General features: G+C 55.0%; 3 protein-coding genes across 3 annotated transcripts; all 3 read right to left on the reverse strand.

The window, feature by feature from the left end:
- Nucleotides 1–3,437: 3,437 nt before the first annotated feature.
- LOC113978070 (loricrin-like) lies at nucleotides 3,438–3,767 on the reverse strand. Its single transcript, XM_027704763.1, has one exon. It carries the CDS (start codon nucleotides 3,765–3,767, stop codon nucleotides 3,438–3,440), a length of 330 nt encoding a protein of 109 aa, XP_027560564.1.
- Nucleotides 3,768–10,058: 6,291 nt separating this feature from the next.
- On the reverse strand, nucleotides 10,059–10,466 carry LOC113978094 (sericin-1-like). The gene is made up of 2 exons (XM_027704793.1): nucleotides 10,399–10,466; nucleotides 10,059–10,332 (listed from the first exon to the last, which is right to left on the reverse strand). The coding sequence occupies exons 1-2, from the start codon at nucleotides 10,464–10,466 to the stop codon at nucleotides 10,059–10,061; spliced, it is 342 nt and encodes a 113-aa protein (XP_027560594.1).
- A 3,058-nt stretch (nucleotides 10,467–13,524) lies between these two features.
- On the reverse strand, nucleotides 13,525–14,457 carry LOC113978099 (keratin, ultra high-sulfur matrix protein-like). The gene has a single exon (XM_027704799.1). The coding sequence runs from the start codon at nucleotides 14,455–14,457 to the stop codon at nucleotides 13,525–13,527; it is 933 nt and encodes a 310-aa protein (XP_027560600.1).
- Nucleotides 14,458–15,643: the final 1,186 nt, after the last annotated feature.

Raw genomic sequence — 15,643 nt, forward strand, 5'->3', positions numbered from 1 at the left:
TGTCACCACTGCCCTGTGCTCTCAGGGCTCCTCATCCTGCTCTTACCCAAAGTGGGCAAACACTGGTGCAGTCCGGGCCCAGAGGCAGCTCCCAGGACATTGGGACAGCCTCAAAAATCAGATGAAAGCTCCTTTTCTGCAGGAATTGTTTTGGTCTCTGACATTTTCTAAGCTTCAGCGTCACAAAGCCCCTCGAACTCACAAACAACTTTGGTTGTAGAGGAAAAAAAAAAAACCATTTAGGGGATGAAAAATGCAAAGTTTTATGCACGAAGAGAACCTCTGGTCGGGGTTTTTTTGAGGATCCAAGGAGGTGTTCCCAGTGCAGAGCCAGAACCACACGCTGACCTACATACACCTTCCCAGGTGTGCTGGTAAACATCCTCGGAGGAGCAGGATAATGAGGGAGGCTCCTGGGAAGAGCAGCAGTGTGGGGAGAACAGGACTGACCAGAAGGGATCCTCACCCTCCACCCACTCCCCGCAGCCTGCAGGGCCGGGGCAGAGCTGCTCCCACCATCCCATCTATCTCTGCACCAGAGCCTGGTGGACGCAGGTGAGTCTCCCCCGGTCCTTTTGGGGCTTTAAACCAGCTTTTGTGTTTCCAGGGTTATTTTGAAACCAGTTCTCAGCGGGGCTCAGGTGGGAAGGACGAGATCAGCTCCCAGGAGGGTGTGAGGACACGGCTCTTCCCTCCCCTGCACGAGCTGATTCATCCACCCCAAGTGACTGAGATGGCTACGGGGAGACTCTTCCCTTTAATTTAACCAGGCAGTTAAAATTCAGCTGAGACCCACCAGGGAAAGTGGAGAAATGGAGGGAATTGAGGTGAAAGTCCTCAGAGGAGTCAGGATGGGCAGCCCAGCAAGGGAAAGGTGCTTTTTACCTCTGGCAAGAAAAGGTTCAGAAAGATTTGACCTGAACTGAACATTTTGTGGGAATGGAACACGGGGGGGGTTCCTGCAGGCACAGCTGCCCCTGCCAACTGCTGTGGCCTCAAGTTTTGCTCCTCTCCAGGACTGGAGACATGTCCAAGCTCATTAAAGCCATCACTGACATGCTGGAGAGTTACCAGGGCAGTGCCAGGAAGGGGAGGAAATCGGAGACGTTCAGCAGGAGTGAGTTCAAGAAGCTGATCCAGCAGGAATTTGCCCCTGTCAAGGTAAATCTACAGGCTTGGGGGTGCCAAGATGTGTGGGAAAGGTGCTGGGGTGATATTTAGGGGTGGTCAGGGGTGCTGAGGGGGCTGCAACACCCACCCCACATCCAGGGCTGGAATGGGATCTCTCCAATCTTTGATTTTCCCGAGGTTGTGCATCGTGGCTGATTTCCTTGGGCTTCTGTTGCAAAGCTCCCATTCCCCCTCCTGGTCCTGCTGTCCCCATTTTCCTGCAGGGAATGGGACACTGAGGATGGGGTGCCTGGTCCCCCCCGGCTCCGTTTCCTCCCTGGGCAAATCCAGGTGTAATCCCAGGCAGTGACCCCTTGGCTCTGGACCCCCTCCTCTGCCTGCTGCTCCTTTTCCTGGCTTTGCCCTTGCACTGAGGGCACCCAGCCCTCGCTCCTGCCCCCTTTGGGAGGGGCTGATGAGCTCCTGTCCCCTCAGAGGTCGCCCACCAGCAGGTACAGGTACATCCCCCGCTCCTCGGACCCGGACACCGAGCCCATCAACAAGAAGGAGAGGGGCAAACGCTGCGTGTACTGAGGGGCACCTCCACCACTCCCGGGGCCCTGAGGGAGCAGGTAAGGACAGCCCAGGGAGCTCACAAAGCTCCTGCACAACATTTGCATGGACTCATTAGGAGGGGACAGAGACATCATGGGACCCGTGTCACCCCGAGGTGACAAGACTTTACTCCCAGTCCATCAGGGGGGTGGGATCCACTGATTCCCAGAATATTCCAAGTTGGAAAGGACCCACAAGGATCATCAAGTCCAAGTTTTAAGTGGATGGCTCGTGCAGGGATGAATTGCAGCTCCATGGGGGCTCAGAGAGCACCCAGTCAGCTCTAATTAAAATTGCACAGAGTTCTTGGGCACAGATTTAGTGCAAAGCAGAGGAGTTGGGGAAATGGGGGCTGGGGGGAGGGATGTCACCCCCAGCAGGATTTTGGGACGGTCATGAGTGAAATCCTCCATGGGTTTTCCTCCCTCTCTGCAGGATCCCTGAATTGCTCTGGGGGCCAAGGGCAGTGGCAGCAGCACAGTGGGATCACTCTGAGCCCTGGGACCCCCTCTTGGGCTCTCTCTGCTCCTCCAGTGCTGGCAACACCCCAGGAGATGTGCAGACCACGCCCTGCTCCACCTATTACCTCCATGAGGCAAAAAGAACCCCGGGTCTCTTGTTTGCCCCTGATGCTCCTCGGGTGTCTCTTTGGGGTGCTTTAAAAATGCAGCTTGAGGGCTGGAGGGGGGGGGTGAGGCCGGATCTGTTCTTCTCTTCTCCTAAACACAATGCCAGAGCACGAGCTGAAGTATCAACCCCTTCATCCAGGTTTTTAATGGGGAGAAAGTGAAAAATCCCTGGTTAATGGGGCTGGAAAGAGCCATGCAATTAGTTGACTCAGACTGTAGAACAATAATGAACAAAGAGTGGCAATTCCTCAAGGAAAATTAAAGGCTTATGGTTGGGAGCTCATCTCCAGCTCATTTGGAGCCAGCAGCAAAATTCCCACGGGTTTGGAGGGGTGGACACACCAAAAATAGACCTCACCTGCATCTGATCCTTCAGCTGTTCAGGGGTTGGTCCATCAGCCCCTCACTGTTTCATTGTAAATATCCAAAAAGTGGCTTTTTTCTGGCTTATTTTGCTCCTTCTTACCCAAATGGTTGTAAGACCATAAAAACCCCAATAAAAACGGTACAAAGTGATGCCTGTCTGACTTTTATGAGCCTCACACTGATCACCAGGAGCCTCCAGGAGCAACTGGGAGGTTGCTCAGAGCTGTGGTGGTGGGGAAGCCCCGAGGGGACAGGGCAGGGTTGAAAAGGGGGTCTGGGGGTACCAGGGATCCCCACAAGGGGCACCACACCCCGGTGTGGGGCCCGGGCAGGACCTGCCATGGGGTGAGGAGAGGTTTTTGTGCTTCTCCATCACGTAGGACCTTGTTCCCCCACTGAGGGAGGGGAGCAGGGCTGAGGGAGGGGAGCAGAGCTGAGGGAGGGATGATCCACATGGGCTGTGGTGGGTGATCGGAGCATCCTGAGGGCTCAGGGAGGAACCAACCCCATTGAATCTGTGCTGCTGAGCCCAAGGAAACACCAACACACAAGAGATCTTGGGAATGGAACTTTATTGGGCACCTCCTGGGGCCAAAGCACAGCCTGGGGTGTCAGTGGTGCCCCTTCCCCAGGGGGAGAGAGTTTGGCCGCCAGGCACCCTCGGGGCTGGCAGAGCTCTGGGAGGTGGGAGGCAGCTGGTCCAGGTGTGGACCCCCATCACTTCATCTTCTGCTGGGGCACCTGGGGCATCTGCTGCTGCTGCTGCTGCTGCACCTGCATCTGGGGCTTCCCGTGGCAGCCGGAGCCGCCGGAGCTGTGGCAGCCGCCGGAGCTGCCCCCGGAGCTGTGACAGCCCCCACCCCCGGAGCTGTGGCAGCCACCACCACCCCTGGAGCTGTGACAGCCCCCAGAGCTGCCCCCGGAGCTGTGGCAGCCCCCAGAGCTGCCCCCAGAGCTGTGGCAGCCCCCACCCCCGGAGCTGTGGCAGCCCCCGGAGCTCTGGCGGGTGTAACTGTGGCACTGGTCCTTCTCCTGCCGGGAGCACATTGTCCTGTGCTGGGGGGACCTGTGGGGAGAGACAGGAACCATCAGGGGCTGCTGCAATCCCACCATCCCCATTGTCCCATTGCCCCCGTTGTCCCAGTGCCACCATCCCGGTGTCCCCGTGCCCGCCCCCTTTGCCATCCCACCCTCGGCGCTGCTGTGCAGGATCCCAGGAGATGCCTCCCGGGATCTGGAGCAATGTCCTGCATCCAGGATGGACGATTCCATCCCTTGGGTGCAGCAGCACAGCCTGACCCAGCCATGAGAGGGATCCTTGTCTTCTTCCCTGCATCCCACACCCCGTGAGCATCCCCCGCCCAGCGCTCCCAGCTCTGCTTCCTTCGCTGGGAAATGATTCCTCAAGGAAGGAAAACCCATCCGTGCTGCCAGACTTACCTGAGCTTGAGGGGAAAGCAAGAGGAGGGAATGAAGGTGCCGGGCCAGGAGCAGTTTTATAGAGGTGCCAGATGGTTTTCCCGGAAATGAGACAGGTCCCTGTCACAGGGATCTGTTAATTTATCACCCAATCCCCATCCGACCGCCCTGTGTTTACATCGCCCTCCTGACTCATGAGTGATGGATATCATTCCTTTTTTATCTGTTTCCTGTGCCACATAAGTGTCTAATTGCCAGCCTCACCTGCCTCTAATAGGAAAACTCGTGGGTGCCTGGATTTCCAAAGCCTCGTCTGCTTGAGATTTGTTTTGTGAAATTAAGCTCAGGCTTAATTATAGCCCCATCTCCTGAGGCTCTGCTGCCAGAGCCTAATCCCTGCAGTGGAGCCAGCACCAAATAAAGCCAGGAATAAGCCAGGCAAACAGAGGAAAGTGGCTCTCCCTTCCCTGTGAGGTGCTTCATCCGAAAGCTGCCACAGTCGTGGGAACAACCGGTGGGATGAGGGCAAAGTCCTCCTGGGTTTCCTCTGGAGAAGGGTCTCACATCATCAACAGGGGTTTCTAGAACCCTCTTTGACCTAAAAGAGTGTGAATTCCCCCCAAAATGCAGCAAGAGGAGGGTGTTGGGAGCTGTGGAAAGCCTTGCAAGCCCTGCTGTGTTCACACAGACCTGAGCAAGGTGACCAAGACGAGCCATTTCCACCTCCTTAACGACAAAGGTCATTGAATGAAGGAACTAAAATGAGGAATTAAAGGACCCATTTGGTGCTCCCTGCTGGAGCAAAGCCAGAGCTCTGGAAATGTCCTTCCTGCACATCCCTGTTGGGATTGGAAACTGCCCAGCACTTCATCACCCCACAAACTCCACTGACCTCTAAAGGCCACAGCTCCTTTTTTATGGGATAAAGGCAAGGAAAATCTGGGACACAGAAGACAATGTTGGGAGCTGCACAAACAAACGGGGACATCCACCTTGTTGCCAAAGAGTGTCCTGCTGCTCACATCCAGGATTTGGGATGCTCGAGCTGCTCACACCCCAAATTTGGGATGCTTGAACTGCCCATCGGGAGCCTCCACCTGGTGGTGGTGGGTGTGGCTCTGACTGGGAGGTCGGAGATGGGGAGGATTGCAAAGCTCTCCCCTGACCCCGCAGACCTGTGGCTCACCCAGCACCAAATCCAGCTGCTATTTTCCTTGCTGACTGTCACTGAGGTCATGGAATTCCCTCCAGAACCCGGTGGCTGTGGCAGTAATTGGCAGAGGAACTGGGAAAACACCCACTCAGGGCCAGGTGAGTGCTGGGGCAGGTCCCTGCCTGCACCAGGGGCCAGTTCCTGCCCTGTGTCCCTGTTGGGCTTTGGCTGTTGCTGTGACATCCCTGCCCTCCCCTGAACAATCCCCAGGGACTCGAGGACAAAAGCATTTCTGAGCATTGTGAGGCAGCCTGTTTTTGTCTTTTCCAGAGGATTTTAAGAGCTGTGATGTCTTAGAATCATGGGATGGTTTGGGTTGGAAGGGATCTTAAAGATCATCTTGTTCCACCCCCTGCCAGGGGCAGGGACACCTCCCACTATCCCAGGTTGCTCCAGCCTGGCCTTGGACACTTCCAGGGATGGGGCAGCCACAGCTTCTCTGGGCAACCTGTGCCAGGGCCTCACCAACCTCACAGGGAACAATTCCTTCCCAGTATCCAACTTAAATTTCCCCTCTGTCCATCTGAACCCATCCCCCTTGTCCTGTCACCCCCTCTTTCCTTTTTATTGTGGTTACAGGGAAAAGAAATATCTTTTAACAGGCAAAGCCCAAAGAGGCAAAGGAAAGGAAGCCCAAAACTTAGGATGAGTGATCACTCCAAGGGTTTCCCTGGGATGAGTGGGGTTGGCAGCTGGGCTCCCTTTGCTCAGCCTTTGAGCAAGGGTGTAACACATCCCAGCTCCTTCCCTGGTTGCCTCCCTGGCTCGGGAAAACAAGGATGAGGAGTTTAAGGAAACGCAAACGCAAGAGAGATCTTGGGAATGTAACTTTATTGGGCACCTCATGGGGCCAAAGCACAGCCTGGGGCATCAGCTGAAGGCAGCAGAGAACCACCAGTGATGTCTCTTCCCCAGGTGGCTCCAGAGGTCACAGGAGGGGATTTGGCAGCCGGAAAACCCCGGGGCTGGGGAGCTCTGGGAAGGTGGGAGGGAGCTGGTCCAGGTGTGGCCTCTGCAGCTGGAGCTGGAGCGTGTGACACTCCTGTCACTTCATCTTCTGCTGGGGCACCTGGGGCATCTGCTGCTGCTGCTGCTGCTGCACCTGCATCTGGGGCTTCCCGTGGCAGCCGGAGCCGCCGGAGCTGTGGCAGCCGCCGGAGCTGCCCCCGGAGCTGTGACAGCCCCCACCCCCGGAGCTGTGGCAGCCACCACCACCCCTGGAGCTGTGACAGCCCCCAGAGCTGCCCCCGGAGCTGTGGCAGCCCCCAGAGCTGCCCCCAGAGCTGTGGCAGCCCCCACCCCCGGAGCTGTGGCAGCCCCCGGAGCTCTGGCGGGTGTAACTGTGGCACTGGTCCTTCTCCTGCCGGGAGCACATTGTCCTGTGCTGGGGGGACCTGTGGGGAGAGACAGGAACCATCAGGGGCCCTTCCAGGGAAGAGAAATCTGGGTGTACATCCATCCAGTCGTGGCCCAATCCCAGAATCCGCTTTAAACATTGCACTGGGTTCTTTCCCCCCGTGGGATTGTCCCACCAAAGCCCAATCCAGAACATGCCACCTCAAGCCAACACTCCAGAGTCTCCCTCCAAGTCCAAATCTCTGCTCTCGCTCCTTCAGCAACCCCTGCACTCCCTCCTCACCCACCTCCCCTCTCACAACCACCCTCAGAACAAACCCCAGCCCAGCCCAAGGTGTGGGGGTCCAAACCCCCCCCACCTCCTCACCCAGCCCTGGAGCCCCCAAAATCGCTGCTCTCACCTGAGATGCTCAAGCAGCAAAGACACAAGGAGGGAATGAGGCTTTCTGGGCCAGGAGCACTTTTATACCCTCCCTGCACACCCCACCTGGAAATGAAGCCCCTCCCTGTCTCCGAGCTCTCCCCGTTCAGTTCGTTCGTCGATGTGGGTTTTTTTTCTGCCTCCCCACTCCTCGGGCTCGGGGAGTGACTCACCCCATCCACGCTGGGATTGCCTCCTCTTGTAGGTCGCCTTTCCTGTGCCACAGAAATTTAATTGGCAGCTCTGCCTGAGGTGGCTGCGATGGGGGAGTTGTGTGGGTGGCCCCGGTTTCCACAGCTTGGCCAGGTTGGTTTGGGTGTTGATCACACCTGGGGAGGGCTTTGTGTTTAGGGGGGGAAATGATGGCTCATACTTAAATCACAACATCCTTCTGGGAGGTCTTGAGGTTCTCTGGTCCTGCAAACCCCCCTAAACACAGAGATGTGTCTGTAGGTACCAAAATAAGGGAGAAAAGTCTTCTTTAACAGCAACTCCCTCTGTGCTGGGCACTGGGGAGGGCTTTTCCAGCCTGAATGATTCTGGGATTGTGTGGTTTGACTGGTCCCACTGTTGGCTCATTTCCCTTGGAACCACCCAAAACCCGTTGGAGTGATGAAGAGAGAGAAAAGATCCCCCCCAAACCTTTCTTTGCCGGTCAAAGGTTTCCTGCTGTTGCCAGAAGGACCACAAGCAGTTGGAATTCTTATTTTTGGAAGGGAGAAGCCCTGCCCTGGGTAGCGATCCAGGATTAGCAAGGTGCATAATTATGTGGTTGACTTTCAGCCCGTGAGTAATTCCCGAGCAGTGCCGGTGGTTTTATTCCAGGTTTTTATTCCAGCTTTGGTGCTGCCACGTGCAGGACGAGGGTCCCGTGGGTGCTGCCTGTGGTGTCACCCCGTGGCTGCCACATTGTGGGGACCTGTCAGACCCCAGGGACTTTCTCAAACTTGTAGGAAGGTCCTTTCTGGGTTTTCCCTGACCCCCAATTAGCTCCTAATTGAGTTAATCCCGGTGCTATTCCGGATGCCCAGACCCACACAGGCCTCCAGGCTGGGCCATGTTTGCAGTGAGAGCTGATCACAAGCAATAATTTGGGATACTCCCTGTACCTTTTCTCTGTGTGGGCTGGGAATTGTTTAGGACCACGGAGCTTGTTTGGCCCTTTTCTGTCACTGCTTGTGGAAAATATTTCAGTAATTAAACTGGAAGTTCAGTAATTAAACAGGCAGCAAATAAAAGACTAAACTCAGGATTTCCAGCTAAAATGGGGGAACTGCTGGGATTTTGTCAGGGGGAAAGTGCTTGGGAAACACTGGGTGGAAAATATTTCCCTTCCTGCCGAGATGCTCAAGGAGTTGGTATTTTTGGGCCACTTCTCCTGCCTTTAATTTGTCTTTCTCCATGTTGATTAAGGTTTTATGCTGATCCCAGGGAAATGGAGCCTCATTCCACCTTTCCTAAGACTGTTTCACACCCGGCATCCCTTGGGAAGGCACCGAGGTGCCTCTCCTGCCTCTCCTGATCTCCTGCTTTCAACACAAGTGCTGACTCTTTGTTAAGTCACTGCGAGTCCTGAGTGGTTCCTGAATCCCAAAACCCATCTGACACATTCGGTGTTCCCGAAACACGGAGGATTTTTGGAAAGGTGGGAGGACAGGGCAGGGTTAAAGAACCAGGTGAGCAACCTAAATGCTTCTTTTGTATTGCTAAATTGCTGTTACAAACTGGAACAGTGTCAGGGCAAACTGTACCCAGGCTGCTTAATTGTGTTTTGTTCTGGCATCAGAAAAATATGGTCAATATTCTTCGGGAAAAAAAGACTCCAAGCAATTTTTGGCTCCTGACAACTCGCTGTGCTCAGTTCCTCGTGCTGAGTTTGTTAATGAAGAGCATCCAGCCAGCTGGCCTGGGCACCTCTAGATTTTGTGCTTGGCCACCTCAAAGTGCCTTGAAAATGGGGTTTGACATGGGGGGGCTCAAGGCAAATTCCGGAGTCACACCGAGAGCTTTTCCAAAGGATCCCAAAGCAGGGAGTGAGCTGCTGCCTGCACCCTTTTCAGCAATGCCAGATATTTCTGATCCTCCTGACGCACTCGAGAACCATCTTATCAAGGTAACATCCATTTCATGAATGGCAATGCCAGAGCAATAAATTACCCAATTCCTTTTAATTACAAGTTGAGAAGAAATTTGTCAGCGTGTTGTGTAACTCTGACGCCCCCGGCCCAGCCCAGAGCTCCTCAAGGGCTGGGCAGAGGGTTTCTAGAAAGGCTTGCTGGGAGGTTTGCCACCAGCACGTGGAGATACCTCCCCCAGGGTTGGCCTTTTGGGGCCAAAAGGCAAAAAAATGGGGTTCTTTGTCTATGAGGCTCTTTCTGCCCCGTGGTCGTGCCTGGAGCCAGCCCTGAGCTGTGCAAGGCAGCCCTTGGGGTCTTGCTGGGGGGTTTGGGTCTCCAGCTGTGTGGGAATGGGGTGTGGGGGAGAGTTGTCAGCATCTGAAAATCTTTATTGTCTCTTTCTTTTCCTTTGGAGCCCAAAGTGGGGCTGTGGCAGTGCCCAAACCCTGTCTGGGCAGGGCAATGTCAGGGCGTTAAACAAGCACGAGGTGTCTGAACTGCAGTGTCTAAAAACCCATTCCAACCTCCAAATTGGAATGGCTCAAAACCCCTCCCAAACTCTGAATTGTAATGGCTCAAAACCCTTCCAAACTCCAGATTTTGGCTCTGTGCAGTCACAGATGATACAGAGGAAACTGTGCCATGAAAGGAGAGTTTATTTCAGCACCCACAGACAAAGCTCAGGAGAGGTCACAGGACTCGCCAGGGGAGGGGGAGACATTTTCTTTGGGAGTTGCTGGGGTCATGCAAAGCTTTCTGAACTCGGCACAGGGTCAAGGACATGCCTGGGTCACCTGCAGATGAGGCTCTGATCACTTCATCTTTGAGGATACTTGGTAGATTTGCTGCTGGCACTCCTGGGGGTTTCCATGGCAGGATCCACCACTGCTCCCATGGCAGGATCCACCACTGCTCCCGTGGCATCCGGATCCACTGCTCCTGTGGCATCCAGATCCACCACTGCTGCCACGGCATCCAGATCCACTGCTCCTGTGGCATCCAGATCCACCACTGCTCCCATGGCAGGATCCACCACTGCTGCCACGGCATCCAGATCCACCACTGCTGCCACAGCATCCAGATCCACTGCTCCTATGGCATCCAGATCCACCACTGCTCCCATGGCATCCGGATCCACTGCTCCTGTGACACCCTTCACTGCTGTGGCAGGAGGATCGTTCCTGCTGGTGGCACTGGTCTTTGTCCTGGCGGGAGCACATCTTTGGAGACCTGCTGGGAAGACTCATCTTTGAGTGAGTGCCACGGCGAAGAACACTGCAAGTGTCCGAGGCCGGGTTGGACGGGGCTTGGGGCAACCTGGGCTAGTGGAAGGTGTCCCTGCCCATGGAACGGGGTGGAACAAGATGATTCATACGGCCCTTTCCCACCCAAACCATTCCATGATTCTATGATTATAATCCAGGTTCTTGAAGAAGAGAGAAAAATTAGCAGCCCATGTCTGCCCATGCTGGTCCTCTGGGCAAATCTTTCCCTTCTGTCTTTAGAGAGAAGCTAAAACTCCCAGGGATGAGTGAGAAGGGGTGGAAAGAGTCCTAAGAAGTCCTCAGCCATCTGAGCCAGCAAGTTTTATGTTTTCCAACTTGCTTTTTATTCTTTATCTACAGAAACGGATGAAGAAGACAACGAGGCAGAAGGTCTGAGCCAGAGACAGTCACAGGGATGGGACACAGGAGGCCAAGAGCTCGGGGTTGGGGCAGGGCTGGTGAGTATCAGAGGTGCCAAAGTTTGATCAGGCTGCACTTACCCCGTTCAGCAGCAGCTCAGAGGAGACGTGAGGCCGAGGTGATGAGGAGCGAAGGGGCACGAGGGCTTTTATAGGGCACCCCGTGCGTTCCCTCCGGAAACCAGATGGGGCCCCACTGGAGGGACTTGCTTGTTCAGCACCCCGAGCACTTTGCTAATTGGGAGTTTTTGCCCTGCTGATTTGACTCATGGTGCTGGGAGCAGATCGATATCCCGCCGTTCCCCTCGTTACTCCAGAAAAATGTTAATTGCCCACCACGCCTGGCCCGGGGACGGGCAGGTTTCTGGACGGCCTTGTTGCCTTTGACTGCACAATTTACCTGTTTCTTGGGCTTAATGCAAAGCAGCCACGAGCCCAAACTGGGAAGGGACAAATATTAGGGGAAGGTGGGATTGTGGGGTGGGCTGGTGGGCTGGGTTATGGAGGGAACCCAAAAATAAAAGGGAACAAATGAGGCCATGGTGGTGTGTGGAAAAAATAAACGTATTTGGGCAGCGTGGGAAAAAAAGAATCTGGGTTGTGAGTGGGTGAAGGAGACAAAGGGGATTAGGGCTGCAGGTATGAGGGTGGCAGAAGGGGATCACAGAGCCTGGGGCTGGTCTGTGCGGGGGGTGACCTGAAAACAAGGACTGTGCCCTCCAGGAGCCCCTGGACCAGCACTGGGGCTCGGCCCTGGGGGGTTACAAAGGCAGTCGAGTCACCCCTGGGCTCTAAAGCTCTCACTGAGGTTTGATTTGGGGGTTTAGAGGTGGGACATGGCCAGGTGAGGCTTTGCATCAAACTCCTGCTGACCATGGGAGTGGGCGAAGGCAGGAGGGGGGACATGGGCAGGGAGCAACATCAGAGACCCCTAATTCTGAGTAAAACCAGCCAGGAGGCACTGAAAGGAGCCTTGCAAGAGTCCAAGCCAGTCTTTTCATTACTCAAGGGCTTTTAAGCCAAACAGAAGGAATTTAAAGCTCCACAGGAGCCCGAGAGCATCCAGGCTGGAGGGGGAGGACATTGGGATCAGCATCTTCACTGATTTAATGCTCTGTTTGGGGGAGAAAAGTGTCTTTCTGCCTATGGATCTCCCCAGGGCTGATCTCAGCCAGGACTCTAGAGGCCACTGTAATATTAATAATGCCACAGATTGAATTGGAATTAAAATGCAGAGTTGAGGAGACTCATCAGCCCCCAGAGGAGCTGAATCACCTGAAGCAACTGAGAGATGAGGAAACCGGAACGTGACTCGGGATATTTCACAAACGCCGGGAGAACAAAATCCTTGTGAAACTTGGATCCACGATCCATTCCAGCCCAGGTCACGTGGATGGAGAGAAACCTGTTCATCCTTTCTGTCGGTGACAGAGGCCCCTGAGTGTGGCCTGGAAGGGAGGACACTCGTGGGAGACCCCGACAGGACCATACTGACCCCTCAGCTGGTCTCTGAGCCCTCACATCTCCTGCAGAGCTCCTGCTCTTCAGGAGAGGCTTCCCTGAGTCCCCTGACAATATTTTGAGTGCATGGTGGCTTTTTTTTGGGGGTAATTTGTTGGTTTTATGGAAGGAATTGCCTCTGGGACGTTGCAAGGATGGCCTGTGGAGGTGTTGGGGCAGCGTGTGGCCACCTCTAAACCCTCCACCCCAGGAAGGTGCCCTTGCACCTGTTCCTGCTTCTTTTCCTTATTCAGGTGGTGCTGCAGGAGAAATCTCCCCCATTAGTGCTGGGAAGCAGCTGATTCCGTGATGTGTCACGTCCTGGGGAGATGGAGCTGAGGGAGGCTCTCACCTGGGTTAGGTGAGGTGCCAGGAGCCTCCGAGGACACAGTGCTGTGAGTCACTGGCTCCAGATCCCTGCTTTGCTCCAGAAATCCTCCCTGGTGATCCCTCTCCCAACCCCACCAGGCCTTATCTAACCAGGAGTTCGGGGCCTTTCACCCTGTTAGAGCCATTCCTGAATTCTCTCCCTGACTTTTTTCCCAGGGCTTTTTTTTGGAGGTTTGTGGTGCAAGTCCAGCTGTTCCCATTGCCTCATGGGTGGATGAAATGAAGTGCCAGGCAGACCCTCTCATTTTTACCTCTCTGATGAAATGTGAGGTTTTTTTCCATGACTATATTGCTATTTAATTACTGTGTTGCACAAACATGATGAAAACTGTTATTTCCTCTCAGCAAGGAAGTTCGCCAGGGGAGGAATCAAAAGACATCAGGCTGAACCAAGCAGGAGCCTCACGAGGGTGCAAACACCAGCTTTGGCCACAAGAAGGACCAGAAGCAGCTCGAAGGGATGAAGTGGAAAACACTGATGCCGAGGGGGGTTTTGAGCCATCATTTTTTATTGCCTCCACGTCTGCTGTGAAATAAGGAGGGGAAGAGCATTTGATATTTCACAGAGAGCGTGGGTTATGCCTTCAAAGCACGTTACAAGCAAGATGACAGAGCAGAGCCCCACGAGCAGAACAGGACGTGGGGCCCATCAGAGGGTGCAGGAGTGAGACGTTCCCTTCATTTGTCCTCACTCCTCTTGTCTTCTACTTTATCTTCCGGGCTGGAATTTTGCAGACCTGCTTCTGCTGCTGGCTTGGGATGCCCTTTGGCACGGGCACACAGCCTTGCTGGATTTGAGGGGGACAGACCTGCACCGGAGGGGGACAAACCTGCACTGGAGGGGGACAAACCTGTGCTGGAGGGGGACAAACCTGCACTGGAGGGGGACAAACCTGCACTGGAGGGGGACAGGTCTGCACTGGGACACACTTTGGGGCACACTTAGGGGCGCTCTGTGGGATGCACTTTGGGGCACACTTTTGGGCACTCTGTGGGATGCACTTTGGGGCACATTTTTGGGCGCTCTGTGGGATGCACTTAGGGCTGCTCTGCGGGACACACTGTGGGATGCACTGTGAGGCCTTCCCATAGCTCAGCTTGCCCCCCTGGTACCCCGAGCCGTGGCACGTCTCCGAGCACACCGACCTGCCATAGCCCTGGCACCCCCCTGACAACCCCGAGCTGTACGTGGGCCTCCTGACACAGCTCGAGCCCCCTCCGTGGCACGAGCCGGATGATCCCTGGCACCTCTCGGAGCAGACGGACCTCCCGTAGCCCTGGCAGCCCCCTGCTGATCCCTGGCACCTCTCGGAGCAGACGGAGCGCCCGTAGCCCTGGCAGCCCCCCGAGGAGCCGTAGCTGTAGGTGGGTCTCCGGACGCAGGCGGAGCCCCCCTGGCAGCACTCGGAGGAGCCGGAGCCGTGGCACCTCTCGGAGCAGCCGGACTGCCTGTAGCCGTAGTGCCGGTAGTCGTGGCCACACATGCCCTGGACGCCCTCGCCGTCACAGCCCGAGGAGCAGCAGTTGGCGTAGCCGTAGCGGAACGGGGTGCGCCGGGTGTCCAGCCACGACCCCGAGGGGTCGTACCAGGTGGAGTTCAGGTTGAAGTAGGATTCTCTTCCAGAAGAGCAGATCATTGTTGAGCTGTAGGGAAAAACCTGGAAAACAGCGGGCTGCTGTCACCGTCTCCTCTGGTTTTGTTTGACTCCCCATAAGGCCCCGTTAGTGAGACGTGACCGGGTCACACCCGACTATCCTGAGGGTCTGGGTCTAAAGGAAACACCTGCAGCTGCCCAGTGCTGGTCAGATTAAGTCCAAACCCTCTTTCTGACCTTCCCCTTCATATTTTTCCCTCCAGGAACAGAACCAACCAAAAGACACCATGCATGTAAATCCCACACCCAAGTCCCTCAAGAGCTTCTTTCCTGGCTTAGCCCGTGGTGCCAATCCCACACCCACGTTTCCCAACAGCTTCTGTCTTGGCTTAGCCCATCATTCTTGAAGGTTCAAGTGTAATAAGTCAGGTCTGTGACCTCCTGAATCCAAACCCCATCCAAAAATGACCCAGGGCTGTGTCTTACCCCGTTCCCAAGGGAAGGCAGGCGCTGACCAGGGGAGCAGATTGTGACAGGCAAAGGGACCGGGGCCTTTTATAGGGTTCCAAGTCTTCCCCTTGTAAATGAAACACTCTGCAGGAACGAGGATTAAATTATTTATTGGCAAAACATCTCCTCCATTTGGATGCTGTTCCCATGTCCTGTTTGACTCACGATTTCTGATAAGCATCTTTAATTACCCAGCGGGGCACATAAAAGACTTACAGCGTTTAAGGCACACATTGTCGTGTGAGGCAGGTAATAAAGTACTTATTCACCATCTCCAGAGCACCAGGACATTGATGTGTGACCTGTGAGTCAGGAGCCACGGTGTGCCCAGGCTTAACGACCCGGCCTTCCCCTTCTGCTGCCCAGGAGGGACATTTCCAGGAGGTGCCTGAAGCACAAACAGGTGATTGGGAAGAGCCAGCTCAGAGTCACCAAAAGCAAATTGTGCTGATGGGTTTCGGTGATGAAGAGGTTGGTTCTGTGCAGGGGGAGGCCCTGGCACAGATTGCCCAGAGAAGCTGTGGCTGCCCTGTCCCTGGAAGTGTCTAAGGCCAGGTTGGGACAACCTGGGATAGAGGAAAGTGTCCCCATGGCAGGGAGTGGAACAGGATGATCTTTAAGGTCCCTTCCAACCCAAACCATTCCAGGATTCCATGTGCTGGTTTAGATGGGATATTAGGAAGGAATTCTTCCCTGTGAGGGTGGGAAGGTCCTGGCA

Source organism: Neopelma chrysocephalum, unplaced genomic scaffold (genome assembly GCF_003984885.1).
Source record: "Neopelma chrysocephalum unplaced genomic scaffold, ASM398488v2 Primary Assembly neopelma1_288, whole genome shotgun sequence".
Lineage (NCBI taxonomy): Eukaryota > Metazoa > Chordata > Aves > Passeriformes > Pipridae > Neopelma > Neopelma chrysocephalum.